At 45.6% G+C, this 25779-nt stretch overlaps 1 protein-coding gene across 1 annotated transcript in view; it reads left to right on the top strand.

Annotated features, from left to right (window-relative positions):
* plxnb1a (plexin b1a) overlaps positions 1 to 20450 on the top strand; it is a gene marked incomplete at its 5' end in the record, with an annotated part of 59823 nt that extends 39373 nt beyond the window's left edge. Inside the window, 15 exons of the mRNA XM_083656758.1 lie at positions 153 to 253; positions 1020 to 1237; positions 3406 to 3584; positions 3673 to 3739; positions 4058 to 4204; positions 6491 to 6665; positions 6899 to 7002; positions 9100 to 9184; positions 10610 to 10782; positions 11143 to 11303; positions 12559 to 12706; positions 14509 to 14573; positions 18308 to 18383; positions 18613 to 18687; positions 20320 to 20450. Coding sequence (XP_083512884.1) covers positions 153 to 253; positions 1020 to 1237; positions 3406 to 3584; positions 3673 to 3739; positions 4058 to 4204; positions 6491 to 6665; positions 6899 to 7002; positions 9100 to 9184; positions 10610 to 10782; positions 11143 to 11303; positions 12559 to 12706; positions 14509 to 14573; positions 18308 to 18383; positions 18613 to 18687; positions 20320 to 20424 — 1879 coding nt within the window. The 3' untranslated portion in view covers positions 20425 to 20450. The remainder of the gene's footprint in view (positions 1 to 152; positions 254 to 1019; positions 1238 to 3405; positions 3585 to 3672; positions 3740 to 4057; positions 4205 to 6490; positions 6666 to 6898; positions 7003 to 9099; positions 9185 to 10609; positions 10783 to 11142; positions 11304 to 12558; positions 12707 to 14508; positions 14574 to 18307; positions 18384 to 18612; positions 18688 to 20319) is intronic.
* Between the last annotated feature and the right edge of the window lie 5329 nt (positions 20451 to 25779).

Genomic DNA, 25779 nt, shown 5'->3' with positions numbered 1-25779 from the left:
AAATACAAGTTGGGTACCTGGGGATACAATTTTAAGTACTGTCTATCTTACTATATTTCCCAGTAACATGTGAAGAGCAATAGTAAGCATACAGTACCAGTGATTGCACTGATTTACCTCAAATTGTGTTTCTACCCATCTGTCTTTTTCAGGAGGAAGAGCAAACAGGCCATGAGGGACTACAAGAAGGTCCAGATCCAGCTGGAGAACCTGGAGACCAGTGTGAGAGACCGCTGTAAGAAGGAGTTCACAGGTACAGCACCGCAGCTTTTCAGTCAAGAGACACCCACACACACTGCCCCAAAATAAGTCCAATCTCTCTTACCAATGCACACAAATACATTTACAGATTGCGCTGCAGGGCAAACGAGGTTAGAGATCCCCCCCCCCCCCCCCCATTTTTCCCCCTGATGTCCCCCTCCAATTGTACTCGGCCAATTGCCCCTGCTGTCCCCGTTTGTTGCTCCACCCCTTCTGCCGATCTGAGGAGAGCCGTAGACTAGGGCAGTGGTTCCCAAAGTGGGGGTCGGGACCCCCAGGGGGGTCGCGGGACACCACTGGGTGGGTCGCGAGATGATTTCCAGAACGTGTGAAATTGGCCTCAAGACTACAAAATACTACTACAAAATGTGTGAAATACAATTGAAAAACGATGAAAAAGAGCACATTTGAACCGTAATTGTTTGTTTTGTTTTACGAAATGTTGTGCACTAACGTTAGTATGCTTCAACCACCTCGGGGGGATAGTGGGGGTCGCGAGCCTCTGGCACCGTTATTTTGGGGGTTGCGGGTTGAAAAGTTTGGGAACCCTACTGGACTAGGGCACAAATGAACGTGCCTTTCGGATACTTGCTCAGCTTGATCATCAGAAAAAAAGTTTGGGAAACACTGGTCTAGAGAATCTCGGAGATATCCAATTGTAATATTTCTGGATTTTGACCCTTTTCGCCCAGTGAGTGTGCTACTTCACTACTACTCATCCTAATACACTTGGTGCCTCTCCCCTCTCCCTCCCCCAGACCTGATGACGGAGATGATGGACATGTCCAGTGATCTGGGGGGTTCAGGGATCCCCTTCCTGGAGTACCGGGCGTACGCCGAGCGCATCTTCTTCCCCGGCCACCAGGAGTCGCCGCTGAGACGCGATTTGGATGTGCCGGAGAGCCGAAGGCAGACGGTGGAGCAGGGGCTGGTTCAGCTGTCCAACCTGCTCAACAGTAAACTCTTTCTCACCAAGGTTAGGCAACAGGGTTATTTATGGTTGTTCAATGGAGCAGGGTAGTAAACTCTTTTCTCACCAACAGTGAGAAAAGTGCTGGCCATTTGGGTGCCCTAAGCGTAATCTTATGTGGGCTTCTCTGCTGGTCTTAGTGGTGATACGGGAAACCTCCTCTCCACTCTGACACACTCCAATCACATCAATGATGGCATCCTTGTCTCTGTTCTCCAGCTCGGTGATGGGGACGAAGTTGCACTGCATGGAGGGATGCTCTAGCTGTCACCGCAGGGCACGATGGCGCTATTAGCATGGAGCGCCATCGCGTAATCTTGTATTCATGTACTTGCATCGTGTACTCCTTGTTGGCCAGCTTCAGCGTGGCCTTACTGATGTAGTACACCTTGCCTTGCTCCACTTGTCCATCCCCTTGTTGAAGGCATCTTCTTCTTCCTCTGTGGTGTTTTATGGCAGTTGGCATCCTTTACGTTGCATTACCGCCTCCTTCTGGATTTATCCATCCTCTGTTTCCACACATTCTGTAAACCCCGATCCTCCTCTTCCCCTCCCAAGCCTTGTTGAAGGCTGCGATCCTGATCTCCTCACAGCAGGGAAGGATTTATGACATCACTGAGGACATCATAACATCTATGAGATCACTGATGATGTCATAGGATTGTGGATGTTGACTGTGTTCGATGACGTCACAATGTCTATGACATCAGTGATGACGTCACAATGTCTATTGAAGAAAAACTCCAATTAGTTGAAAAAAGAGTCCCGCACACTGTTAAATTGCAATCAAATTTGTTTTAATGTGACGTTTCGGGTTTGAAAAAAGGTCGGTGACCGAAACGTCACATTAAAACAAATTTGATTGCAATTTAACAGTTTTTTCACAATGTCTATCTATGACATCACTGATGATGTCATAGGATTGTGGATGTTGATTGTGTTCGTGTGTGTCTATGACATTACTGATGATGTCATAGTATTGTGGATGTTGATTGTGTTCATGTGTGTCAGAAGTTGATTGTGTTCTTGTGTGTTGGAATTATTACATCATCAGTGTCTGTCATAAATCACTGATGACATCACAATTATCGAGTGACATCACTGATGACATAGTCTATGATTGTCACTCATGACATAGTCTATGATGGCTACTATAACAAGGCCCGGTTCCGGGTACACGCACATCGTCGCTGTGGTACAGTAATAGACCTGAAGGAATGGCTGCTTTGTTATGGTGTGACTACGTGAGCTTATGGCATGACTACGGGGAGCTCCACTATGCCGCCTACACAGGAGACCTGGACAGACTGAGGACCCTGCTGCAGGAAGACCGCTTCAGAAGGTGTGTCAATGAGTCGAGGTTTGCGTCGTACAACACCCAGGGCACCCCTCTGGGGCTTGCGGCCAGGCAGGGTCACGCTACCTGTGTGGCCTACCTGATCACCCAGGGAGCCCAGGTCGACCTCGCTGATGCCAGACGCTGCACACCTCTCTCCTTGGCCGCGGGCTACGGTAACCTGGACTGCTTCCGCCTGCTGCTCCAGGCCAGCATTCTGACCTGTGACGTGGCTTCACGCCTGCTGGATGTGGTGCTGGGCCTCAGGTGCGACACAGCCTTCGTCCAGGTGCTCCTGGACCACGGCGCCGACATGGCCCTGGGGACCTTGGAGCATGCACAGCTGAAGGAGAGGGCAGATCCAGAGATGTTCAGGGTCTTTATGGAGGCCAAGAGATGTCCTCGCAGTCTGGCCCATGTGTGTCGGATCCGGATCCGCCAAGCGCTGGGCACACATCGCCTGAACCAAGTCGACTCCCTACCACTAACAAAAGTGATGAAGGACTTCGTGCTGCACCAGAACTGACTTAAAGGACTGTCCGTTTCTAGCATTTGTGGATTTATTTACGAGTGCGGTGGTCACAGAGCAATGTACTTGGATTATTTCCTTGTTTTTGCATACTATGTGACATCACTGACGATGTCACTGATGATATTGTCGATGGTGTCACATTTGAATTTGAATTTGAATTTGAATGTTTTGAATTTTGTGATGTCAAAGTAGGGTCAAAAAAGGTTGGGAACCCCTGCCTTATGTTGTCTGTCACCAAATATACACATACGGATGCTGCCTCTGACACTTTTGACCCACAACATCTTGTCTGTGTCGTCCCTCCAGTTTATTCACACCCTGGAGGTCCAGCGGACATTTTCCCCCAGGGACCGGGCCTACGTGGCCTCCCTGCTGACTGTGGCTCTGCATGGCAAACTGGAGTACTTCACAGATATCCTGAAGACGCTGCTCAACCATCTGGTTGAGCAGTATGTGGCCAAGAACCCCAAACTCATGCTCAGGAGGTGAGCTGTCTTTTTGGTACAGGGTATTGGCTGAACAGAAAGGGCCTTTCTTCATCCATTGATTATGTTTGTTTGCTTGTTTTTTCAGAACTGAGTCAGTGGTTGAGAAGCTCCTGACCAACTGGATGTCCATCTGTCTGTTCACCTTTCTGAGGGTACGTAGATCGGAATGTTTATTTTTATGATCCCACCCGCCCGCGGGGCGGGATATCCGCGGTCAGCACGGTTATAACTGCGGCCCGCGCATCACTAGTCTGTATGTATGTAGTGCAGCATTTTAGTCTTCTACTCCAAAATCAATTTCTCCCACCGGAGACAAATAAAGTGCACCTTGACCTTGACATTGACCTTGAAATTGACAGCATCATATTACTGCGTTATTGTTTTACTGATTTCATTATTTCGCTTGCATCATTGTAATACACACTAATGATAGTCATGTTGATTGACCCGCCATATTTCTCCTTGGGTAGGAATCAGCAGGGGAGTCCTTCTACATGCTGTTCAGAGCCATAAAGCACCAGGTGGACAAGGGACCTGTGGACGCTGTGACAGGAAAAGCCAAGTACACTCTGAACGACAACCGGCTGCTACGAGAGGACGTGGAGTACCGCACACTGGTTAGTACACTCTGAATGACACCCGGCCGCTAGGAGAGGACGTGGAGTACCGCACACTGGTTAGTACACTCTGAACGACAACCAGCCGCTACGAGAGGACGTGGAGTACCGCACACTGGTTAGTACAGTACACTCTGAATGACACCCGGCTGCTACGAGAGGACGTGGAGTACCGCACACTGGTTAGTACACTCTGAACGACAACCGGCAGCTACAAGAGGACGTGGAGTACCGCACACTGGTTAGTACACTCTGAACGACAACCGGCAGCTACGAGAGGACGTGGAGTATCGCACACTGGTTAGTACACTCTGAACGACACCCGGCAGCTACGAGAGGACGTGGAGTACCGCACACTGGTTAGTACACTCTGAATGACACTTGGCCGCTACGAGAGGACGTGGAGTAGCGCACACTGGTTAGAACACTCTGAATGACACCCGGCAGCTACGAGAGGACGTGGAGTACCGCACACTGGTTAGTACACTCTGAATGACACTTGGCCGCTACGAGAGGACGTGGAGTACCGCACACTGGTTAGTACACTCTGAACGACACTTGGCCGCTAGGAGAGGACGTGGAGTACCGCACACTGGTTAGAACACTCTGAATGACACCCGGCAGCTACGAGAGGACGTGGAGTACCGCACACTGGTTAGTACACTCTGAACGACACTTGGCCGCTAGGAGAGGACGTGGAGTACCGCACACTGGTTAGAACACTCTGAATGACACCCGGCTGCTACGAGAGGACGTGGAGTACCGCACACTGGTTAGTACACTCTGAATGACACCCGGCCGCTACGAGAGGACGTGGAGTACCGCACACTGGTTAGAACGCACACTGATGTGGTATGACAAGGCTGCATACTGTACACGCATACAGTTTGGTGTCACTGTCAGGAAAAATCACGTATCTCCTGCTTGTTTCCCTTGTTTTGACGTAAACTGAGAGGAGACTATTATGTGTCACGATTGTAGGATCCAGGACGCTAATCTGAAATATCCCAGACAGTGTACAGATTGAAAAGGATGCTGATTTTCTCAACAACAACAAAGCTTACCTTTTCTTTTCTTTCACTTTTTTCCTTTCTTTTCTCCCCCCCTCCCCCGATTTTTTTATCCCGTTAGTGCAAAATTTTCATTTGTTTATCCTGGTTGCTGCTCCACCCTCTGCCGATCTGGGGAGAGCCGAAACTGGCTCCATGCTTCCTCCGAGACATGGGCAGTTAGCAAGCCGCTTCTTTTCACCTGACAGGGTAGGCTTCACCGGTAGGACATAGCACGTGGGAGGATCACGCTATTCCAACGAGTTCCCCTCCCTCCGAACAGGCGCCCCTAACAACCAGACCTTTCTTTTCTTGTATTTTTTCTCCTTGAGAATTGAGAAAACAATTGAGGCAACAAATTGAGACGGACATGTTATACAAAATGTTCCGTTGTTCTGTTTTGAATTTTGAATTAGAAAGTGAAACTGACGCTATATATTACCATGACGCTATTTTGTATAATGCTCTTTTCATTCAAGAACACTCAAGTCATAGAATTAACCATTTATTGCATAAATGAATATAATGCATACAATTATGTTTGGCGTTGAAGGCTCCGCTCTTAGAATTAATTTAATATTTAATTTAATATTTAATTAATTTAATTCTCCCTGAACTCGGCTCAGCAGCATGCTACGCCGAGCAGGGAGAGCAAGCAGAATCCCCCATGGGAATAAATATTCCAGATACATTTAAACCATAGAAAGTAAAAGAGGGAGCCTAAAAGCAAGACATGGAAACATGTTCATTTTTTGAGCCATGCAAACTCCAGAGCTACAATACATGATAGCATTTGATCTAAAAGGTGGAGGCTGGGGTGGAGGGGGCAAGCGTTGCCAGCAGCCGCAACGATCAGCAAGGTGGGGAACAGATCAGTGAGTGAGAGGCTGCCCTATTTAAACGGACCGCCTTGTTGTAAGAATGACTGTGATTGGAGAATTGGTTAAACGAACGGTGAACCAAACAGAGGCTGTCAGCTGGTACAGCTGGGGCGTAGCTATGACATCATGTCTTGAATGAACTAACGCAGGCTTCATTAAGTTGAACCTTGCGACAAGGCAGCTGGATTCGCGCAAGATCACGAGATCACGATGACACGTTTTGTGAAAACAAACCATCTGGCAGCGTCAGGTTACTTCAAGTGCAATTCATGCACACAGACTCCCCTTCGGCACAGTGTGTGAGTACTGAAACATTTAGTACCAGTAACCAGCCCTTCTTCTATGCATCCACCCAGACCCTGAATGTCCTGACGCCGGCTGTAGGGGGCAGCGGCGCTGCCACCACCCAGACGGTGCCAGCCAAGGTCCTGGACTGTGACACCATCACCCAGGTGAAGGAGAAACTTCTGGAACAAACCTGGAAGGGAACCTCCTTCTCCCAGAGGCCGCACATTGACTCGTTACACCTCGGTACGTTTTCAAGTTCACGCATAGAGTGTATTTCCCACAATGGTAGCCAGAGAAGACACTACAGTATCTTCATGCACTAATCCTGCAGCTGGACTACCTGCATTTGGACTACAAAAGGAAAAAGTATGAGGTCTATTATAATGGCAACACTTATCTGCAAAATGCTAATACTGACACTAAATATGTATCCAGGAAAGATAATGGATGATAATGTTTGTTTGTTTGACCTCCAGAGTGGCGTGCGGGTGTTGCAGGTCACCTCATCCTATCAGATGAGGACCTGACATCAGTAGTACAAGGTTCCTGGAAGCGCCTCAATACACTACAACACTACAAGGTGCGTGCATCACACACACACATCCTGGGGCCAGTTGCATAAAGATAGACCCAGTCTTAGACTTAAATATGACCCCAAGTCAAACTTGCTGTAGACACTTTTATATTTCTGATTCTACTACTTCTTGGTTGTTGTACTTCTTGTTTCTGTCTCTAAAGACTCTCTTCTTCGGGTTCTTTCCAAAAACCAAAGATTTGGGACCCCCCTCGAAAACGAGCTGATAGAGATAACGATACAATATTTATATTATCATTTCAAAATCTGCCTCATCCTCTATGAAATACCGGTAGCTACAGTATTTAAACCTCTCGCTCTGGCAGTTAGGCTGACTCGTTGCCATGACAATAAAATAATAAATCACACTTACACCTCACATCACCATTTTTAATTTGGCTTGCTCTCAGGTTTTCTTTTTTCTTCTTTTTTCTTGTTCTACTCTTATTTTGTTTCCTCTCTCTTGTTTCTCTTATGTACTTTGTATTCTCGTTATTATTATATTACTGATTTTATTACAATACATATATATATATATATATATATATATATATATATATATATATATATATATATATATATATATATATACATATAATTATATTATATAATATTAGTATTTTATTATTTTCTGAGGTAGAGACCCAGCATAAGCCCATTTAGGGTTTCATGTCTCTACCTCCACATTGTTTTGTTGTTCTCGTTTTGTCTGTTTCTGTAAAAAAACAAAGTGCAAATAAAAAATCAAGTCAAAATCAAGTCAGGCGTAATGTTTAAGTGACAGTCTAAATGAGCCGAGTCCAACCTGAGAATGTAAGATCAGGCTAAGGCTTAGAATAGTCCAAGCAATTCTGCGGCACTAAATGCTTTTAACACGTTCACTGCCAATGACGTATTAATCCGTCAAAAAAAATCCAACGGTTCACTGCCAATGACGTATTAATACGTCAAAAAAATCAATTTTTTTTTTTTGACGGTGGGACGTTGATCTAACCCTTTTACATCTCTTATATAAGTATTGGACGTGTACAAGGTGTACAACCCATTCCACCGACCCACTAAGTGGCGACAGTGCTTTCCTGACTAGAGGAAGGCAAGCAAAAAGCAGTGTGACGAAGCCATTCTCATGAAAATGGATTGGCGAAAACGCTTTCGTTTTCGCGCTGATTGCTGGCGGTGCGGGATTGTACATTTGCATAATAGATTACGGGTGGAACACACTTTGAAACACGCAGCATAAATATGACCAGAATCGCAAAAGCTTCATCAAAGCTCTCAACCAAAACTCCAAGAAGCGAGCGAGTCCATCCAGACTTCCTCAAAGAGCGGCCGCGCAGACAGGTACAGGACAGCAGCAGCAAAGCAGTGAGACTGGTGACAAGCTTGTGACATGGCCGCTGCAGCCAAGAAGAACGCCCACGGAGGGAGGAGTTGGAAGCAGAGGGGGGTTTCCTGCTGTTATGGAGGAAATTACTGTTCAAAACTATTGTTTACATGTCTGACGTCTTACTGATGCCAAAAATGAATGGTTAAAGTGACTGTTCTATCGAATTTCACAAAAAGCCGTTTATCTCAGAATAATTTTTCTGACGCTGAAACCATGCTGTATTCAACTGCTAATGCTTACATAACTACTAACTCTACAAACTAACTCTTTTAGACAGAGAAAGCACACATTCTATTAGTTCTTTTGAGATATTGTGTGTTCACAAAATCTTAGCAGAAAAGAATCCTCGGGTCTTGAAAGATGAGCCAGAATCCTCAAAAAAACCCTCTGGCAGAACCTACCTACAGTAAAAAAAAAACGGCTGGCAGTGAATGTGTTAAAGCAGAAGTTCTCTCGTGGAGGTTGTGACCATTGAGCTATATATGTCGACGGTTGTAACACATTCTTGCTGTGCAGGTCCCTGATGGTGCCACAGTAACACATTCTTGCTGTGCAGGTCCCTGATGGTGCCACAGTAACACATTCTTGCTGTGCAGGTCCCTGATGGTGCCACAGTAACACATTCTTGCTGTGCAGGTCCCTGATGGTGCCACAGTAACACATTCTTGCTGTGCAGGTCCCTGATGGTGCCACAGTAACACATTCTTGCTGTGCAGGTCCCTGATGGTGCCACAGTCGCCCTGGTTCCCAGGAACATCAAACATCACCTCCACGACAGCCACGATTACATGCCCGGAGAGAGTGAGTCTCATACACTTCATGTGGCTTATAGAGAGGCAAAGTGACCGCCTACTTCCTGCTTCAGCACTGTACCAGAGATTTTCATCCGCCATTTATTTTCCCATAGACATTTCGTAAAATGCTTATAAAATAGTTGTACTTCGTTGAACCAAACGGTTCAGCTAATGGTATAATCGGGAGAGACCATAGAACATTTCACTCGGACCAAAACTTTAAAAAAAAAACATCGAGAAAATTATTTTCTTTAAACCCGTTTCTTTACGTTTTGGTCCCAGTGAAATGTTATGCGATCTCTCCTGTTTCTAAATATATCTGTACCCTTTGGTTTGAACCAGTAAAACTATTGTTATACGCATTTTACGAAATGTGTATGGGAAAATAAATGGCGGATGAAAATCTCTGGTACAGTGCTGAAGCAGGAAGTAGGCGGTCACTTTGCCTCTCTATATATGCGTGCGCATATTGCAGATGCATGTCTAAATGTAACCATTAACCAATGTTGGCCCATCCAGATTGATGTTGAACAGAGCCTAACTCACCAGGAGATGTCACTGTTGCACTGTGTATATCGCTTACACTGGATGAGGAGATGTGCAACACTATTGAATGTAAACACAATTCATGCAACATCTACTAATCTACTATTAAGTGTTTAACTTTGAGAATTTTTGCTGGCAGTCAAAAAAGAAATCAGATTTCCAAAGCACTGAAATGACCTGGACATGAGTGAAATAGCTCAACTAGCTTGCTGATACTCCTCACAGCTGTTGAGATTTTATGATAAGTTCAGTTGTTTGCACATCCAACCTGTTTTTAGGCTAGGTGCCGCATACAAATACATACAGCTCCCAATATTGACTACAAGATGCATCTTATAGTCAATAAATATTGGGAGGTCAAAAGGGCCTTTCTGTGTGGAGTTTGCATGTTCTCCCCGTGGGGGTTTCCTTCATATAGGAACCCCTCACCAAAACATGCAATATCCTGGTCGCTGAAGTGGTGCCTCCTCTGATCATTCGGGGCGCCTGTTCGGAGGGAGGGGAACTCGTTGGAATAGCGTGATCCTCCCACGTGCTATGTCCTACCGGTGAAGCTTCCCCCTGTCAGGCGAAAAGAAGCGGCTGGCTAACTGCCCATGTCTCGGAGGAAGCATGGAGCCAGTTTCGGCTCTCCCCAGATCGGCAGAGGGTGGAGCAGCAACCAGGATAAATAAATTAAAATTAGCACTAATGGGGGTGTAATGATTACCCCCGCCTTCAAAAAAACCGGTGTAATGCCGTAATAGGGGATAAAAATGTGATTAAAAAAGTCACATTTATAAAAACAAATATATCGGGCGGTGTTCCACTATGCGGATATCTACTCGTTTTACCTTCATATGAGATTGATCTGACTGTGTGTCTGCCCCTGGTCTGCCCCCACCAGAGACGCCTATGCTGGACGACGGGGAGGAGGGAGGCGTGAGGCTTTGGCATCTGGTGAAAGCCGGCGAGGAGGCCGAGCTGCCCAAGCACAGGAGGGGCAGTATGAGGGAGAGAGGGGGGGAGAGGGCCAAGGCCATCCCCGAGATCTACCTCACACGACTGCTCTCCATGAAGGTAACAGAGAGGATGTGGACGGTACTACTCTAAACCATGGCATTCTCCATTCTAAACACACGGCATCTAAGTCATTCGACAGTGAACACTAAGCCGGGAAATTCAAAGTAATCTCAAGCATGTGCTACACAGACTGACGGATTCAGCCAACCAAGATCTTCCCTGCCTTGGCTGCCGCTCCTTTGAACAAAATCACATGCACTGCGCACGCAGGAAAAACAAACTCCCAGCATCATCCACTCATACACACAGAAGCACACATTGCGTATGGGGGGTGTTGGCAGGCTACAGCCGTTCTTGGCATTTGCAAAATAGACAAATGATGTGAAAGTCTGGCTGTGTGTTTTTTCCCCGTCTTAGGGCACGCTGCAGAAGTTTGTGGACGATCTGTTCACAGCGATCCTCAGCACCAGCCGCCCCGTCCCCCTGGCTGTCAAGTACTTCTTTGACATGTTGGACGAGCAAGCTCTGCAGCACAACATCACAGACCCGGAGACCATTCACATCTGGAAGACCAACAGGTATCTGGCACACCAGCAGCACCACCGGGCACAGTGTTTGCTCTACTATGGGCTGGAAGACGAAATGGGTCGCAGGGTAACAACCGTTGGGCCGCCTATATGACAGCAGTTTATATGAGATTCGGTCCCAAGGATGAAGAACCTCCGGTGTCGACCGCAAACGTGACCGTACGGAACATTTGGATGACTGTCCATGGCAGGGTTTTGTTTCAGAAAATCATAAAAAGGCTACACCAGGGTTCTCACACCTTCTTAAACATCCAATTGAAGGACTTTTCAAGGACTATCTATCTATCTCTCTATCTATCTATCTATCTATCTATCTATCTATCTATCTATCTATCTATCTATCAATCTATCTATCCACTTCCCTGACATTCAAGGACTCAACACAGCATAGTTTGCAGACAGCAAAATGTAGCCTATTTACTAGGGCTGTCCTCGGATATTCGAATATTCATTCATAATGCTGACATTCAAATTAAAAAAATTAATGTTCAATATTTATATTTCCTAGAATGAACCTAACCTAAACTAATCATCACTCCTCATGTCCCACAGATCGATTCATTCATGGATATATAAGGAATTAATCCATTGACTATACGGCATTATCAGGATTACTATGTAGCTTTAATATCACCAATCAATCAATCAATCAATCATATAGCAATCCAGTAGTTGGCGGTAATGCAACACTTAAGTCACTGTCTAGTAGTGCAATTAGTAATTAGTCTGCAATTTTCACTGCAATTAAAAGAAAATACAGAAAAGACTCATATGTATTCTGGTGAATGACTTTATTACATTTTTGGTGGATTTTTTTTTAGTCATGATGACATCACAGCAGATATTTGAATATTCGTGGGGAAACATCAATAGAATTTTCAAATTTGAAAAAATCGTTTTTAGGACAGCCCTACTATTTACTAACGTGTCGTTAAGTTAAAAGAAATAATTTCTATTCTTGCACAAAACATATGCATTCAAGCTATTCAATGACCCAGGTCTACTGTAATAATGTTTTTAAAAACTTTCAAAGCTTTGACTTTTTTCCTCTCAAATTCACAAAGGACCCGTGGAAACCTTATACTGTGCACTCTAAAGACAAGAGGTTCACCAGAGGCTCTTTTCCTCGCAAAAATACCTGGAAGTACCACCAGAGTGTGACACTGGTTCTGTTTTTGCGCTCTCAATATATAACCAGGAAGTGACTGGCTTGCCTGTTTATCGGTTCCCTTGTCTTCCCCACCAGTTTACCACTGCGCTTCTGGATCAACATCCTGAAGAACCCGCAGTTCATCTTCGACGTCCAGGCCTCGGACCACGTGGACGCCGTGCTGTCCGTCATTGCCCAGACCTTCATGGATTCCTGCACCATCGCTGACCACAAACTGGGACGGGTGAGCTGATCGCACCAGGACACTTTACACTTTACACCACATACTATATTATAGGAGTACCAGACTACTCTTAGGCTACACTATGATCAAACAAAACAAACCAAGAGTTCTACTCTGGCTCTATAGTATTAAATTGCATGCAGTCTACAGTACAGTAACATGACCCTGCTTATAATATTGTTTAAATTCAATATAGGAATACAAGGTGGAATGTAGGCTACTGTAAGGAAGTGGTTTGGGTAAGAGGTAGCCCCATAATGTGACGCCACTTACTGTACTTACTGTACAGCAGTCGGCGCCACACAGCGTTAGAATCCTCAATAGGTGGGCAAGGCTGTTCAAAAAGCTCTCCTACCCGTATCCCACCTCCGATTGCAGATCCGAAGATATGATCGTCCGCCTAGTGAAGCCAGTAATTTAGCCGGCGCTGTTAAAATGATACTGCTGCGTGAAACAACCGTTTAGAAGCAGTCTTTGCACAGCCTGTGCCGTATTGAGGACAGGAGAAGCTTCCTAGTGCCGACAGGAACCTTGGGAGTTTGAGTATTTCATGACATGTTTTGCTTCCCAGGTGCGCTGGATTTGCGTTGATCACTGACAGCCGCATATGTTGGCACTATATATCGCATATATATCATGGTGCACCATGATAGTGAGATCAAACACACCCTGCTGTAAATTCAGTGCAGGCTGTGCAAAGACTGCTTCTAAACGGTTGTTTCACGCAGCAGTATCATTTAACCGCCCCGACGAACTTACTGGCTTCACTAGGCGGACGATCATATCTTCGGATCTGCAATCGGAGATTGGATACGGGTAGGAGAGCTTTTTGAACAGCCTTGCCCACCTATTGAGGATTCTAACGCTGTGTGGCGCCGACTGCTGTACGAGAATTATCTCGGAGTACAGTAAGCGGCGTCACGTTATGGGGCTAGGTAAGAGGATGACAATGAGAGTGTATTGTTTAGTGAAAGGATTAACATGATCTAACAGTGACAATGTCACAGAATGTCCGGCCCATTCTCCGAAGCCACATATCTTCAGGATATTCTGACGCTAAAATGGCATTTTTCAGACAAACAGATCAGGAGAAAATTTAACTTGTTCAAGACCTGTCTCTATCTCAGCAACACACTCTCGCAAGATTTGGCAACAGGAACTCATGTTAGCAGGGAGCGATTAGCTAAAGCGACATGTGAAGTTCGTTGATGTACAGTATTAGCTAAATCTGTGGTTAGAATTTTTTTTTTTTAAATAGAATATCTTAGTTTCAGCTATATTGAGCTAACAAGGGGCAGCCGTGTGTTTATATGTGTGGTTTGTGTGGAGTTTGTTTTGGAACTCACAATCTCTATTTCAAGTTAGCTTGCTAGGTCAGCACTAACCCTGCGTCACCAGGCACAGTCCTCTCACAACACTTCAGGGGAGAGGTGACCATATAGGAGGCTTGCTGCTACCACTTGTTAGAATTGGTGGAGCCTGCGGTGACCCATCGATAGTAATATAACATCTATGCTGTTAGTCTCCACAAAGTTATTGCCTGGACATTGATCGACGTTCATCTGCAAATCTGTATTTGAGACTTTGTGAACCCAAATGAAAGCTAAATCCTCCCATAGCAGGATCCCATTCCTACTTTCACCATGTGCTGACCCACCATGGTTTATGGTCCACCTGGTTTATGGTCCACCTGGTTTATGTCCACCTGGTTTATGTCCACCTGGTTTATGTCCACCTGCTTTATGTCTACCTGGTTTATGTCCTTCTGAGGACGCACTGTTCCATCTGTCCTCCGTCCGCAGGACTCTCCTATCAACAAGTTGCTGTACGCCAGAGATATCCCGCGCTACAAACAGATGGTGGAGAGGTGAGAATATGGCAGCCACTGACTCCGGGCATAAAACACATTCTGGCAAAGCAGAGCGAGGGGCACGGAGAGGCTGAGGCCTGGGACAATCTGTTAGTGCCAGACAGAGGGCAGACGAAGCCTGCAAGCCTTCCATGCATGGATGGTCTGAGAGCAGACGGTGCTGCTGCACGTGGTGCCTGTACTGTAGATGACACTGGCTTTAAACAGTGCTGCTGCACGCAGTGTTGGGGGTAACTCATTACAAAAGTAACATATTACATGTAATATATTACTTTTAGCAGTAACCCAGTAATATAACTTATTACTTATAGGATTTCAGTAATATTATGCCAGTTACTTTGTCAAGTAAGTTACAAATTGACTTACATTTTATTAAATCAAAGCACATATTTAAAAAAGATACAATCATTTCCTAATCAAACTGTGTGATTTTATGCAAATAACCACTATAGATAACAATAACAAAAGAAAAGGATAACATTTTAGAATTTTGGATTGTTTACACTGACTTCAAGGCGGTTGAAATTATTTTTCGGGATGGTTCCGGGGTGGCGATGTCATTCTGCTGCTGCTGTTGTTTTGGTGAAAGTAATGCAAAAGTAGTGTAATAAGTAACGAGTTACTCTACACAGAAAGTAATATTGTAAAGTAACTTATTACTTTCAAATGAAAGTAACCAGTAATATGTAGTATATTACATTTTGAAAGTAACTTGCCCAACACTGGCTGCACGTGCTGCCTGTACTGTAGATTACACTGGCTTTACAGTGCTGCTGCACGTGGTGCCTGTAATGTAGATGACACTGGCTTTACAGTGCTGCTGCACGTGGTGCCTTTACTGTAGATGACACTGGCTTTACAGTGCTGCTGCACGTGGTGCCTGTAATGTAGATGACACTGGCTTTACAGTGCTGCTACGCGTGGTGCCTGTAATGTAGATGGCACTGGCTTTACAGTGCTGCTGCACGTGGTGCCTGTACTGTAGATGGCACTGGCTTTACGGTGCTGCTGCACATGGTGCCTGTACTGTAGATGACACTGGCTTTACAGTGCTGCTGCACGTGGTGCCTGTACTGTAGATGACACTGGCTTTACAGTGCTGCTGCACGTGGTGCCTGTACTGTAGATGACACTGGCTTTACAGTGCTGCTGCACATGGTGCCTGTACTGTAGATGACACTGGCTTTACAGTGCTGCTGCACGTGGTGCCTGTACTGTAGATGACACTCGCTTTACAGTGCTGCTGCACGTGGTGCCTGTACTGTAGGGCTGTGCAATAAAATCGATACAGCAATATATCGCAATATATTTTTCTGCAATACTGTATCGATATTTCAGAAAAATATCGTGATATATCGCCATATCGATTTTTTGCACAACCATCTGTTCAGTGACACAATAAGAATACCTTTTATTTCAGTGCGTTCAGTAACACACTCAACATTCAGTAGTTTAGACTCAATTTGTGCATTAAGTTATCAATATAAAATGATATATTCTTAAACTACCTGGGTGGTACACAGCGAGTTGTATTTTCAGCTCTATTCTTTAATTTTCAGTACAATTATTATTTTTTTCAGTCAAGTATTGCAATATATCGCAATATGTATTGTATCGCAATGTATCGTGATACAATCGTATCGTGACCCATGTATCGTGATACTAGGGATGTCAATTTTCGGTTAATTTCACTTTCGATTAACCGACGCTAATAATCGATTAACCTATCGGTTAATTCATAATTTTTTAATATTAAAAAAAAAAAAAAAAAAAAAAAAAAAATTTTTTTGTCTATTTACTCAATGAACTCATGCCCAAACAAGGCGTGTCTATTTAGATGCTGAAATGTTAATGCTTTTTGTGTTAGAATTTCTAACACAAAAACCATTAACAAGCATTAACAAAAAGCATCAACATTTCAACACAAATTCTTTTTGTGTTAGAATTTCTAACACAAAAAGCATTAACATTTCAGCATCTAAATAGACACGCCTTGTTTGGGCATGAGCTCATTGAGTAAATAGACCAAAAAAAAAAAAAAAAAATTTTTTTTTTTTTTAAATATTAACTGATAGACCGACAGCAATAACCGAACAACGACGTTAGCGACGGTTAATCGATTAACGGTTAACCGTTGACATCCCTACGTGATACGTATCGTGAGGTCCTTGCCAATACCCAGCCCTACTGTACTGTAGATGACACTGGCTTTGAATGTAAAAATGCAGCCGTCTTATCAGTCTGTCACAAAGTTGAGCTGCAAGAGAGAGGAGTGTCCCCTCCACACTAAAGAGAGAGGAGTGTCCCCTCCACACTAAAGAGAGAGGAGTGTCCCCTCCACACTAAAGAGAGAGGAGTGTCCCCTCCACACTAAAAAGAGAGGCGTGTCCCCTCCACACTAAAGAGAGAGGAGTGTCCCCTCCACACTAAAGACAGAGGAGTGTCCCCTCCACACTAAAGAGAGAGGCGTGTCCCCTCCACACTAAAGAGAGAGGCGTGTCCCCTCCACACTAAAGAGAGAGGAGTGTCCCCTCCACACTAAAGACAGAGGAGTGTCCCCTCCACACTAAAGAGAGAGGAGTGTCCCCTCCACACTAAAGAGAGAGGAGTGTCCCCTCCACACTAAAGACAGAGGAGTGTCCCCTCCACACTAAAGAGAGAGGCGTGTCCCCTCCACACTAAAGAGGGAGGCGTGTCCCCTCCACACTAAAGAGAGAGGAGTGTCCCCTCCACACTAAAGACAGAGGAGTGTCCCCTCCACACTAAAGAGAGAGGAGTGTCCCCTCCACACTAGAGGAGTGTCCCCTCCACACTAAAGACAGAGGAGTGTCCCCTCCACACTAAAGAGAGAGGAGTGTCCCCTCCACACTAAAGACAGAGGAGTGTCCCCTCCACACTAAAGAGAGAGGAGTGTCCCCTCCACACTAAAGAGAGAGGAGTGTCCCCTCCACACTAAAGAGAGAGGAGTGTCCCCTCCACACTAAAGAGAGGAGTGTCCCCTCCACACTAAAGACAGAGGAGTGTCCCCTCCACACTAAAGAAAGAGGAGTGTCCCCTCCACACTAAAGAGAGAGGAGTGTCCCCTCCACACTAAAGACAGAGGAGTGTCCCCTCCACACTAACTGAGAGGCTGTAGATTCTACTTATTTTCCCAAATTTACCCTAAATTCTGGTGAAAGGACAATTCTCAAAGTGTTTAAGCGTCCGGGTAGTGCAGCAGCGGTAGATTCCCTGCCTACCAACACGAGGGTCGCAGGTTCGAGCCCCCGTGTTACCTCCGGCTTGGTCGGGCGTCCATACAGGCACGATTGGCTGTGTCCGCAGGTAGGAAGCCGAATTAGGGGTATTATGTCCTGGTCGCTGCACTAGCGCCTCCTCTGGTTGGTCGGGACACCTGCTCTGGGGGGGAGAGGAACTGATGGGAATAGCAGGACGTATCGCATCCTATCACGCGAGTATAAAGCATCACAGACCGGCCAGGTTGGTAAACAGTTGACCTGACCTCACCTTGCTGCCATTTTGAGCCGCCAATCTACAAAGTTGCCTACAGTAGCTTTGTGTATTCAAATAATAAAACGGTTGAATAGAATGGAAAGATTTCACTGTCCATGTCCATGTCGACATTGACAGCTTTCTCTGTGCCTCTCTCTGTCTGCCTTGTTTCTCCCTCCCTCTCCTCCTCTCTCTCCTCTCTCCCATCCTCTCCCTCTCCTCTTCTCCTCTCCCTCCAGGTACTATGCAGACATCCGGCAGACCATCTCCGCCAGTGACCAGGAGATGAACTCGGCTCTGGCGGAACTCTCCCGTGTACGTTGCCCACTTTTCTTTTTTTCCTGTGTTCACAAAAAAAAAAAAAAAAGACGAAGAAGAAGAAGATTTAAAAAAGGGCAGAAACTTGAGGTTGAACGATATTATATACAGTCAATGGGTTGAACACTAAATCCGGTGAAAGAAAAAAATAATGCAGACTAATGTGGTTTTTAACAGTTACCCACCCCTCACCGCTCTCTGTCTCTATCCCACTCTCCCTATATAGAATTATGCTGGAGAGGTCAACTATCTGGTGGCCCTGCATGAGCTGTACAAGTACATCAACAAATACTACGATCAGGTAAGCATCATTCAAATTCATAAACGTGCAGTATGATTTGGCATCATATGTTGTGCTGTGCTGGAAATTATGCTTCACCATGCTTAGAAAATCTATCAAATCCATGAGACATGGCGTACTGTTCAATCCCTCTATATTACTTTTAAAAATAAGATAAAATAAAAAACTGCACATATGTATGGACGTCCAGATTGGGCATTATCCAATTGAAATCATCACAGAAAACGTTAATACATTGAGATTTAATTTTAATTTTATGCAAAAAAAATGTGAACACAATACAATATGGGAATTAAGATTGAATGATTTCAATCTAATGTCATACCTGGACCTCCATACTGTACATATGGTATTACATTTTGTAAATCTGAATCTGTCATGTCTGATCGCACATGTTTATGCCTCCGCCCGGCATAAGCCGTGGCCAGAGGCATTATGTTTTCGGGTTGTCGTCTGTCCGTCCGATTCTCGTTAACGCGATATCTCAGGAACGCCTTGATGGAATTGCTTCAAATTTGGCTCAAACGTCCACTAGGACTCAAGGATGAACCGATTAGATTTTGCTGGTCAAAGTTCAAGGTCACCGTGACCTCATGAACGCCATTTTCACGCTCGTTAACACAATGTCCCAAGGACACCTTGACGGAATTGCTTCAAATTTTAACTTATCGACTTGGACTCAAGGATGAACTGATTCGATTTTGGTGGACAAAGGTCAAAGTTCAAGGTCACTTGGGGGGGGGGGGGGGGCTAGGTAAAAGGGTCCATAGCTAGGGATAGGAAGGTCGTAGAGTCGGGATTCAATGGGTGTGTAGGGGGAGTGGATAGGGGGTGTGGGTGGTGGAAAGGGGCGTGGTGAGGGAAAGGGGCCATAGCTATTGATTGGAAGGTTGTAGAGGGTCGGAGTTCGTGGGGTGGCTAGAGAGAGTGGCTAGGGGGATGTGGCTGTTGGGAGGGGGTGTGGAGGCCAAGGAAGGGGGAGGGGCTGGGGAAAAGCGGCTGTAGGTAGGGATACGAAGGTCGTAGAGTCGGGATTCGAGGGGTGGGTTGGACAGACATGGGTGTAGACTGCTTGTTGGCGCAGGCATACAACCGCAATGCGGTATTTCTAGCAGAGATTTGGACTTGAGACTTGGACTTGAGTCGGATTTAAGTCACACACACAGTGACTTGAGACTTGACTTGAGACTCGTCCTCAAAGACTTGAGACTTAACTTGGACTTGAAGGTTTGGGACTTGTGAACAATCTTTATTTTTCTTTATTTTATTTTGAATTTTTTTGGTGCGTTAACATTATGGAAATGTCTACTAAATGTAATATCTAATTATTGCTGCTACTGTATTTTAATAGATAAGGAGTGAGGATAATACAGTACATGCTTTGAATTCCTTAGTTTTACAGGTGTTCTAAGCAGACCAGATGACATGCAGCAGATAATAGAACGCTCATCCATAGGGACTTGAGACTTGACTTGGACTTGTGACCAAAGACTTGAGGCTTGACTTGGACTTGTGACCAAAGACTTGAGACTTGACTTGGACTTGCAAAAAATTACTTGTGAGCATCTCTGATTTCTAGTTGTACATTTTGCCATGCGAGTCTCCATCCAACTCCGTTCTCTGTCTCAACAGATCATCACAGCCCTGGAAGAAGACCCCACGGCCCAGAAGATGCAGCTGGGCTACCGGCTCCAACAGATCGCCGCTGCTGTGGAGAACAAGGTCACTGACCTATGACCCCGAGGACGGATATGTCCAAACGCTGGCCTTGAAGTAAGGACTTTACGGGGGTAGAGCCTGACTCTTGGCGAAAGAAGAGAACATTTTCTTGAAGGAAAAAGGGATGTTTGACCGTGAAGCGAAAGGATAGCAAGGGACACTGCTGTACTTTGTGCGAGTTCGAGCACATTAAGAGGAAGGACGTTTCTCTAGCTTTGGGTCGTTGGGTCTTCCCTTGTCTCATCTCGAACAGAATTGAGATAACTTTGCTTTTCTTCCGGCTGTATCTCGATCGCACAGGACATTCCAGTGCCGAGTTTACAACCATGCTTACTAGTCTTCGGGCCGAGGGATAGATACCGTCTGGAGTATTGTCTGCGTTTGCTGGGTGGAGAAACGGTGACGAGAGAGGAAAAGGGAGAAGCACTGGAACTCTAATGCGAGACGGAGTTTTTCTACCCGCGTGTGTCAAAGTCTTACCGGGACGACGGAGACAGAAGCGCTGTGGACACCCGAATAGACTTCCATCGGAGACGGAGGTGTCCATTCTGCCCTTCTGCTCCCTTGAGTCGCTCTTCCAAGTCTTACTCTTACGAGAGTTTAAAGTAGCTTGTGCTGGACAATATGTGATGTTTTCTATTTCCCAGTAGAGTTCTCCCGGTCTTTAGCTTCATTCTAATGAATAGCCGCTGCGTCATGTAGTTTTAAACTGAAAAGCAGTGTATTGTAAACGTGTTCTATGTAATGATTTTATTGTTGAGGATGTAGTGCAGCCAATACTCTCAACCCGGCGATCTTTTTTCATGGTGACCTATTGTTGATGTGAATGTCCCGTTTTCAAGATGATGTCTCGCAGATGTTGAGATCTAGTTTGCAAAGCAGAGTGAAATATAGTATGACCTAAGCCAGTTTGACAAAGCTGCGGGTAAAACCTAAGATCCGTCCTAATGACACAAACCATGACCAACGACAATTCTCCAAATACATTGAACCAGACAAAAGCCAGCCTAGCACTGCTAATTACTGTAACAGTCGTAACCCAATGGAAAAAGATGATGTTAGCGCTAAAGCTGTGTTCACACCGAGATATTTATTTTTCTCCCTGTCGCTCGATTCAACCCTTTGGAATCGCTCTGTCGCTGACTGTGTTTAAATCGCTCGTCAACAGGCACAACAATTGACGAACATCTGGGGGCTATAACGTTACGCAATGTCGTGATGTTTGTCCACTAGGAGCCACCGTAGTTGTTTACAAGCTAAGCCTATCAGCGTGCTCCTAACGCGAGCTCTATAATACCGGTAGTACAGACTTCACTTCATGTCAGCTGTCAGCCTGTCAATCAGCTGTCAATGCGGTTTGTTGCCACACAATAAACCAGCGGTTTGTTCCAAGCCAGTGTGATCCTTGACTCACTCTCACACGGCAGCCAATCAGCGTTGAACAGCGAGCGACTGAGGCCTGCGAAATTTCGCTCGAGTTGGGATATTTCATCTCGGGCGACGAGATTTTTCGCCCTATCGCTCTGTCTCTGTCGCTCGGACGCCCAGCGATTTTTCAAATATACGCTCAATCGCTCGTTTGCATTGACTTTGTATGTAAACTCGATGCCAGCGAAAAACTTGAATAGGTCGGTGTGAACGCACCTTAAGACCCGTTTAATGTTATTGATGCAAAGTCATCTCTCTCCAGGCTTAAAGCTCCCCTCCAGTCAGGTTTACACTTGTGTACAGTCCTGCTGTACAGTGGAAATGAAACACTGCACGCGCCATCATCAACTACGTCACCAGTCTCATCTTTTGCACCAAAGTCTGTCTATTGGTAAGATGTTCCACATGGCTGGAGCACTGTTGTCCAAAAAGGATAACTCGCTCTGCTGCTTCTGCGCTGCGCTTCCGCATCCTGTGTGTTTTGGCTCGAGCCTCACTCCTACCTTCAATACGATCTTCGTCTCCCTTCTAGCCGGTCAGACCGGAAACAGTATGGCTGCCTCCACTCCGCTAAACGTTCACCCAGAAGCCACATATTGTTATAAATATCAGCATAACCAGCCAACAGATATCAAAGCTGGTGGGCATAAGCGAAATAAATTGAAAGAGCGTAACTTGAACTGGTTAAAAGTGACTATCGTGGCGTTTTGAGCCAGAACGATCTACGTTAGCAAACGTAGCTAAGCCAAGCTAACGGCAGATTGTATTCACTGTAATATTCTATATTATTAATATGACAGGTGATACGTGAGCGTTGACAACCATAAAATCTGACGTCAGCACCCTTTTCTCGCACGTGAGCCGATTTAAGAGTTTTAGCCCAAAATAAGGTTATTTGTCAACAAAATACAGTGGCGAACACTTTGGCTAATTAGCAGAGCAGGAAAAAACATGGCTACATATGAAATAGCTTAAAAATTACAAAACTGACTGGAGGCGGGGCTTTAAGGACAGACTTTGCAAGGTGTTAGAAACCTGCTGCCAATAGCAGAGCAAACCTGTGTCCGGTCTTGTTGAACTCACCCACCTTTTTCGGACGTATCTCAACACTTACAATCTCACATCTCATATTTAACCAGTCGTCATAGAGTATCTGTGCGCCCCTGTTGCATTTGCTTTTTTTATATAATGCCACGGAAGTCTTTTGTTTAGGTTTTTCCAATTTTATTTATTTATTTATTTTCTTGCATAACTTGTGGGTTATGTTATTTGCAACGATATCAAATATCACTGGTTACATACCCTTAGACCCGCAAATCAAATGTTATAGTTCCGGTGTCATGCAATGCCTATTATCCTGGTTGAGAAAAAAGAAAGAATCAATGTTGTTTTTGGTAAATGTAACAAGCAAAAAAAAAAAAAAAAATCCCCTTTGCTCCTTTTAAGTTTGTGGGTTGAGAAGAGTTCAACTGAACTGCTTGAGGACTCTGGTACTCTCACTGTTATTTCAACTTATTTTGCATCCATTATAGAAGTGAAGTCATGAGAAGGGAACGTAATTTGCAACGTTGCAAGCAAACGACCTTGTACAGTTTCAAAAAAACAAATGTCATCACCGCTGTTTGCCATTTGTGTCGCTTACTTGTGTATGCAGAGCTGAGTTCCAGTGTTTAGTTTGCCATTTCCTTGTAGATACATGCTGTTCTTAAAGAGATATTTCAGATTTTTTTTTTATGTGGGGTTGTACTGTATGAGGTACTTATCGATAGTCAGTCAGTGGCCTACCCACAGCAGCTGCCATCGAGGAGTATCTCATATACAGCCCCACGTCACAAAATCGGAAATATCCCTTTAAAGGTCCCATTCCGTGCAAAAGCTGTTTTTACTTGTAAATGCATATATACTGCTGTCATCCCTCCCTGTAATGAGTGGTCACAAGCTCAGAACTGCCACAGTTGGATTTGTCCCTATCCAGCTTCCCCCTGCAGTCTCCTTCAAGCCACACCCCCAAATGCTCTGTTCCCCCAGACGGGGTATCGGGACGTCACGATGGTCCTCAAGCATACTGCGCGCGTCTCTCTCACACAAGCTACCTGCACCATTTTGTCTATAGCCACAAAATTAACACTTCTAGCTGGAGCGACGCCAACTGTACGTGATCCAGCAACTGCGGAGGTGCATTCGGTAAGTCTAGGCATTTTGAGATGTCCTCTTTAGCGTAGCAACGTTAAGTTAGCGATAGCGTTAGTTGTGGACACAACCGAGCATGCTGGTCCACAGACGCTAATCTGATTGGCCGCTGGGAGCCTGGGGCGGGCTCTCCCTCAGCGGCCAATGGGAACTGTTAGTTCTGAATATATTATAGAAACAGACCATTCTTGGGACGCAACGAGATGAGGAAGGGACAACTCCGTCACAACAAATGGGGTTGCTATATTTTCGACAAATTAATCCAGAATCATGTTTTATGGACCAGAGACACACGTTTTTAAGAGGTTACAGCTGCACGAATTGGGACCTTTAAGTAAAATCGACCGTATCGCTCTCTAACCAATTGATAGGATGAACCTAACAGCAACTTAATATCACCAATAAAGTGGCCCAAATGTCGGTATATTTTATCATGACTCTCATATCATTTTAACATGATTATTGTTCACTGTAATGAGCTAATGTGGGAAGAAACTGTTCCTCAAGCGATTTGTGCGTGCTTTTGGAACCCTGTATCTTCTCCCTGAGGGTAACAGGGAGAACAGGCTGTTGTGGGGATGGTTTGTGTCTTTGATGATCTTCAGGGACCTCCTGAGGCACCGCTGTTTATACAGTTCATGCAGATCTGGCAACTCACATCCTGTTACGTGCTGGGCCGCGCGTCTCACTCTCCGTAGCGCCCTGCGGTCCATGGTGGTACAGTTCCCGTACCAGGTGGTGAAGCAGCCAGTCAGCAGGCTTTCAATGGTGCCTCTGTAGAAGTCCGTGAGGATTTCTGGCCTTAGCCCAAATTTCTTCAGGCGCCTGAGTCCATGTATTCGCTGTTGGGCCTTTTTGACAACAGTGGCGGTGTGGCCGGCCCAAGTCAGGTCCTGGTGGATGTTGACTCCCAGGTACTTGAAGCTGTCCACCCTTTCCACCACTGTGCCGTTGATGGTGATTGGGGGGTGTGTGCCCCCCCTCCTGTAGTCTACAATGATCTCCTTGGTCTTGGAGCCGGCTGGTTATGGGAGGGAACCGTTCACTTGGCCAGTGATTGGCCAGTGGTGGATTCAGTCTTCCCCAATCAGTAACGACTTTGCGATCAGACGACACGGGAGGCGCAGCCTCTCATCGAACCGCTCTCTCATCGGTGCTACGACCTGTCACTCATTTAATTTCAACCCGCCTTCAAAAACCAGCAGTGGCCGTGAAGTGGGCACAGACTCACTTATGTAGTATGCGGAGCGCAGCGATTCAACCTAATATGTGAGTCTGGGAAGAGACTAGTATAACATGCATGGATGAAGTTACATAATTAAGCACGGTCAGCATCCTTCTGTCCACAGAAACAGTTCAACACCACCACATTCCTCTCCATCTGGCACGAGAGACGTAGGTGTGTGCACGTGCGTGTGTGCGCGTGCACGTGCGTGTGTGCGCGTCCGCGCGCGTGTGTGTCAGTGGTGACCGAAGGGGGGATAAAATGGATCTCGTTAAACCCGTCAACAACCTTGAGAGTTATATGTGTGGTCGCTAAAAGGAAGTCCCACGGGGTCACTAGTGTTTGAGTGTTAAATTAGCAGCTGCGTCACAGCAGACGAATGCAGGTCACGTAAGTGGAGACCTTCAGAGACCCTGGATGGACGTGCGGTGGGGGAGGGGCAGAGGGGGGCGGAGGAGGGGGGGGGTTCAGACAGGCCGAACTGAAGGTCAGGCAGAGGGACAGTGTGCACGTGTGAGCCTACAGAAGGA

Source organism: Poromitra crassiceps (genome assembly GCF_964638095.1).
Source record: "Poromitra crassiceps genome assembly, chromosome: 20".
NCBI lineage: Eukaryota > Metazoa > Chordata > Actinopteri > Beryciformes > Melamphaidae > Poromitra > Poromitra crassiceps.
This window is presented reverse-complemented; position numbering and strand designations above follow the sequence as displayed.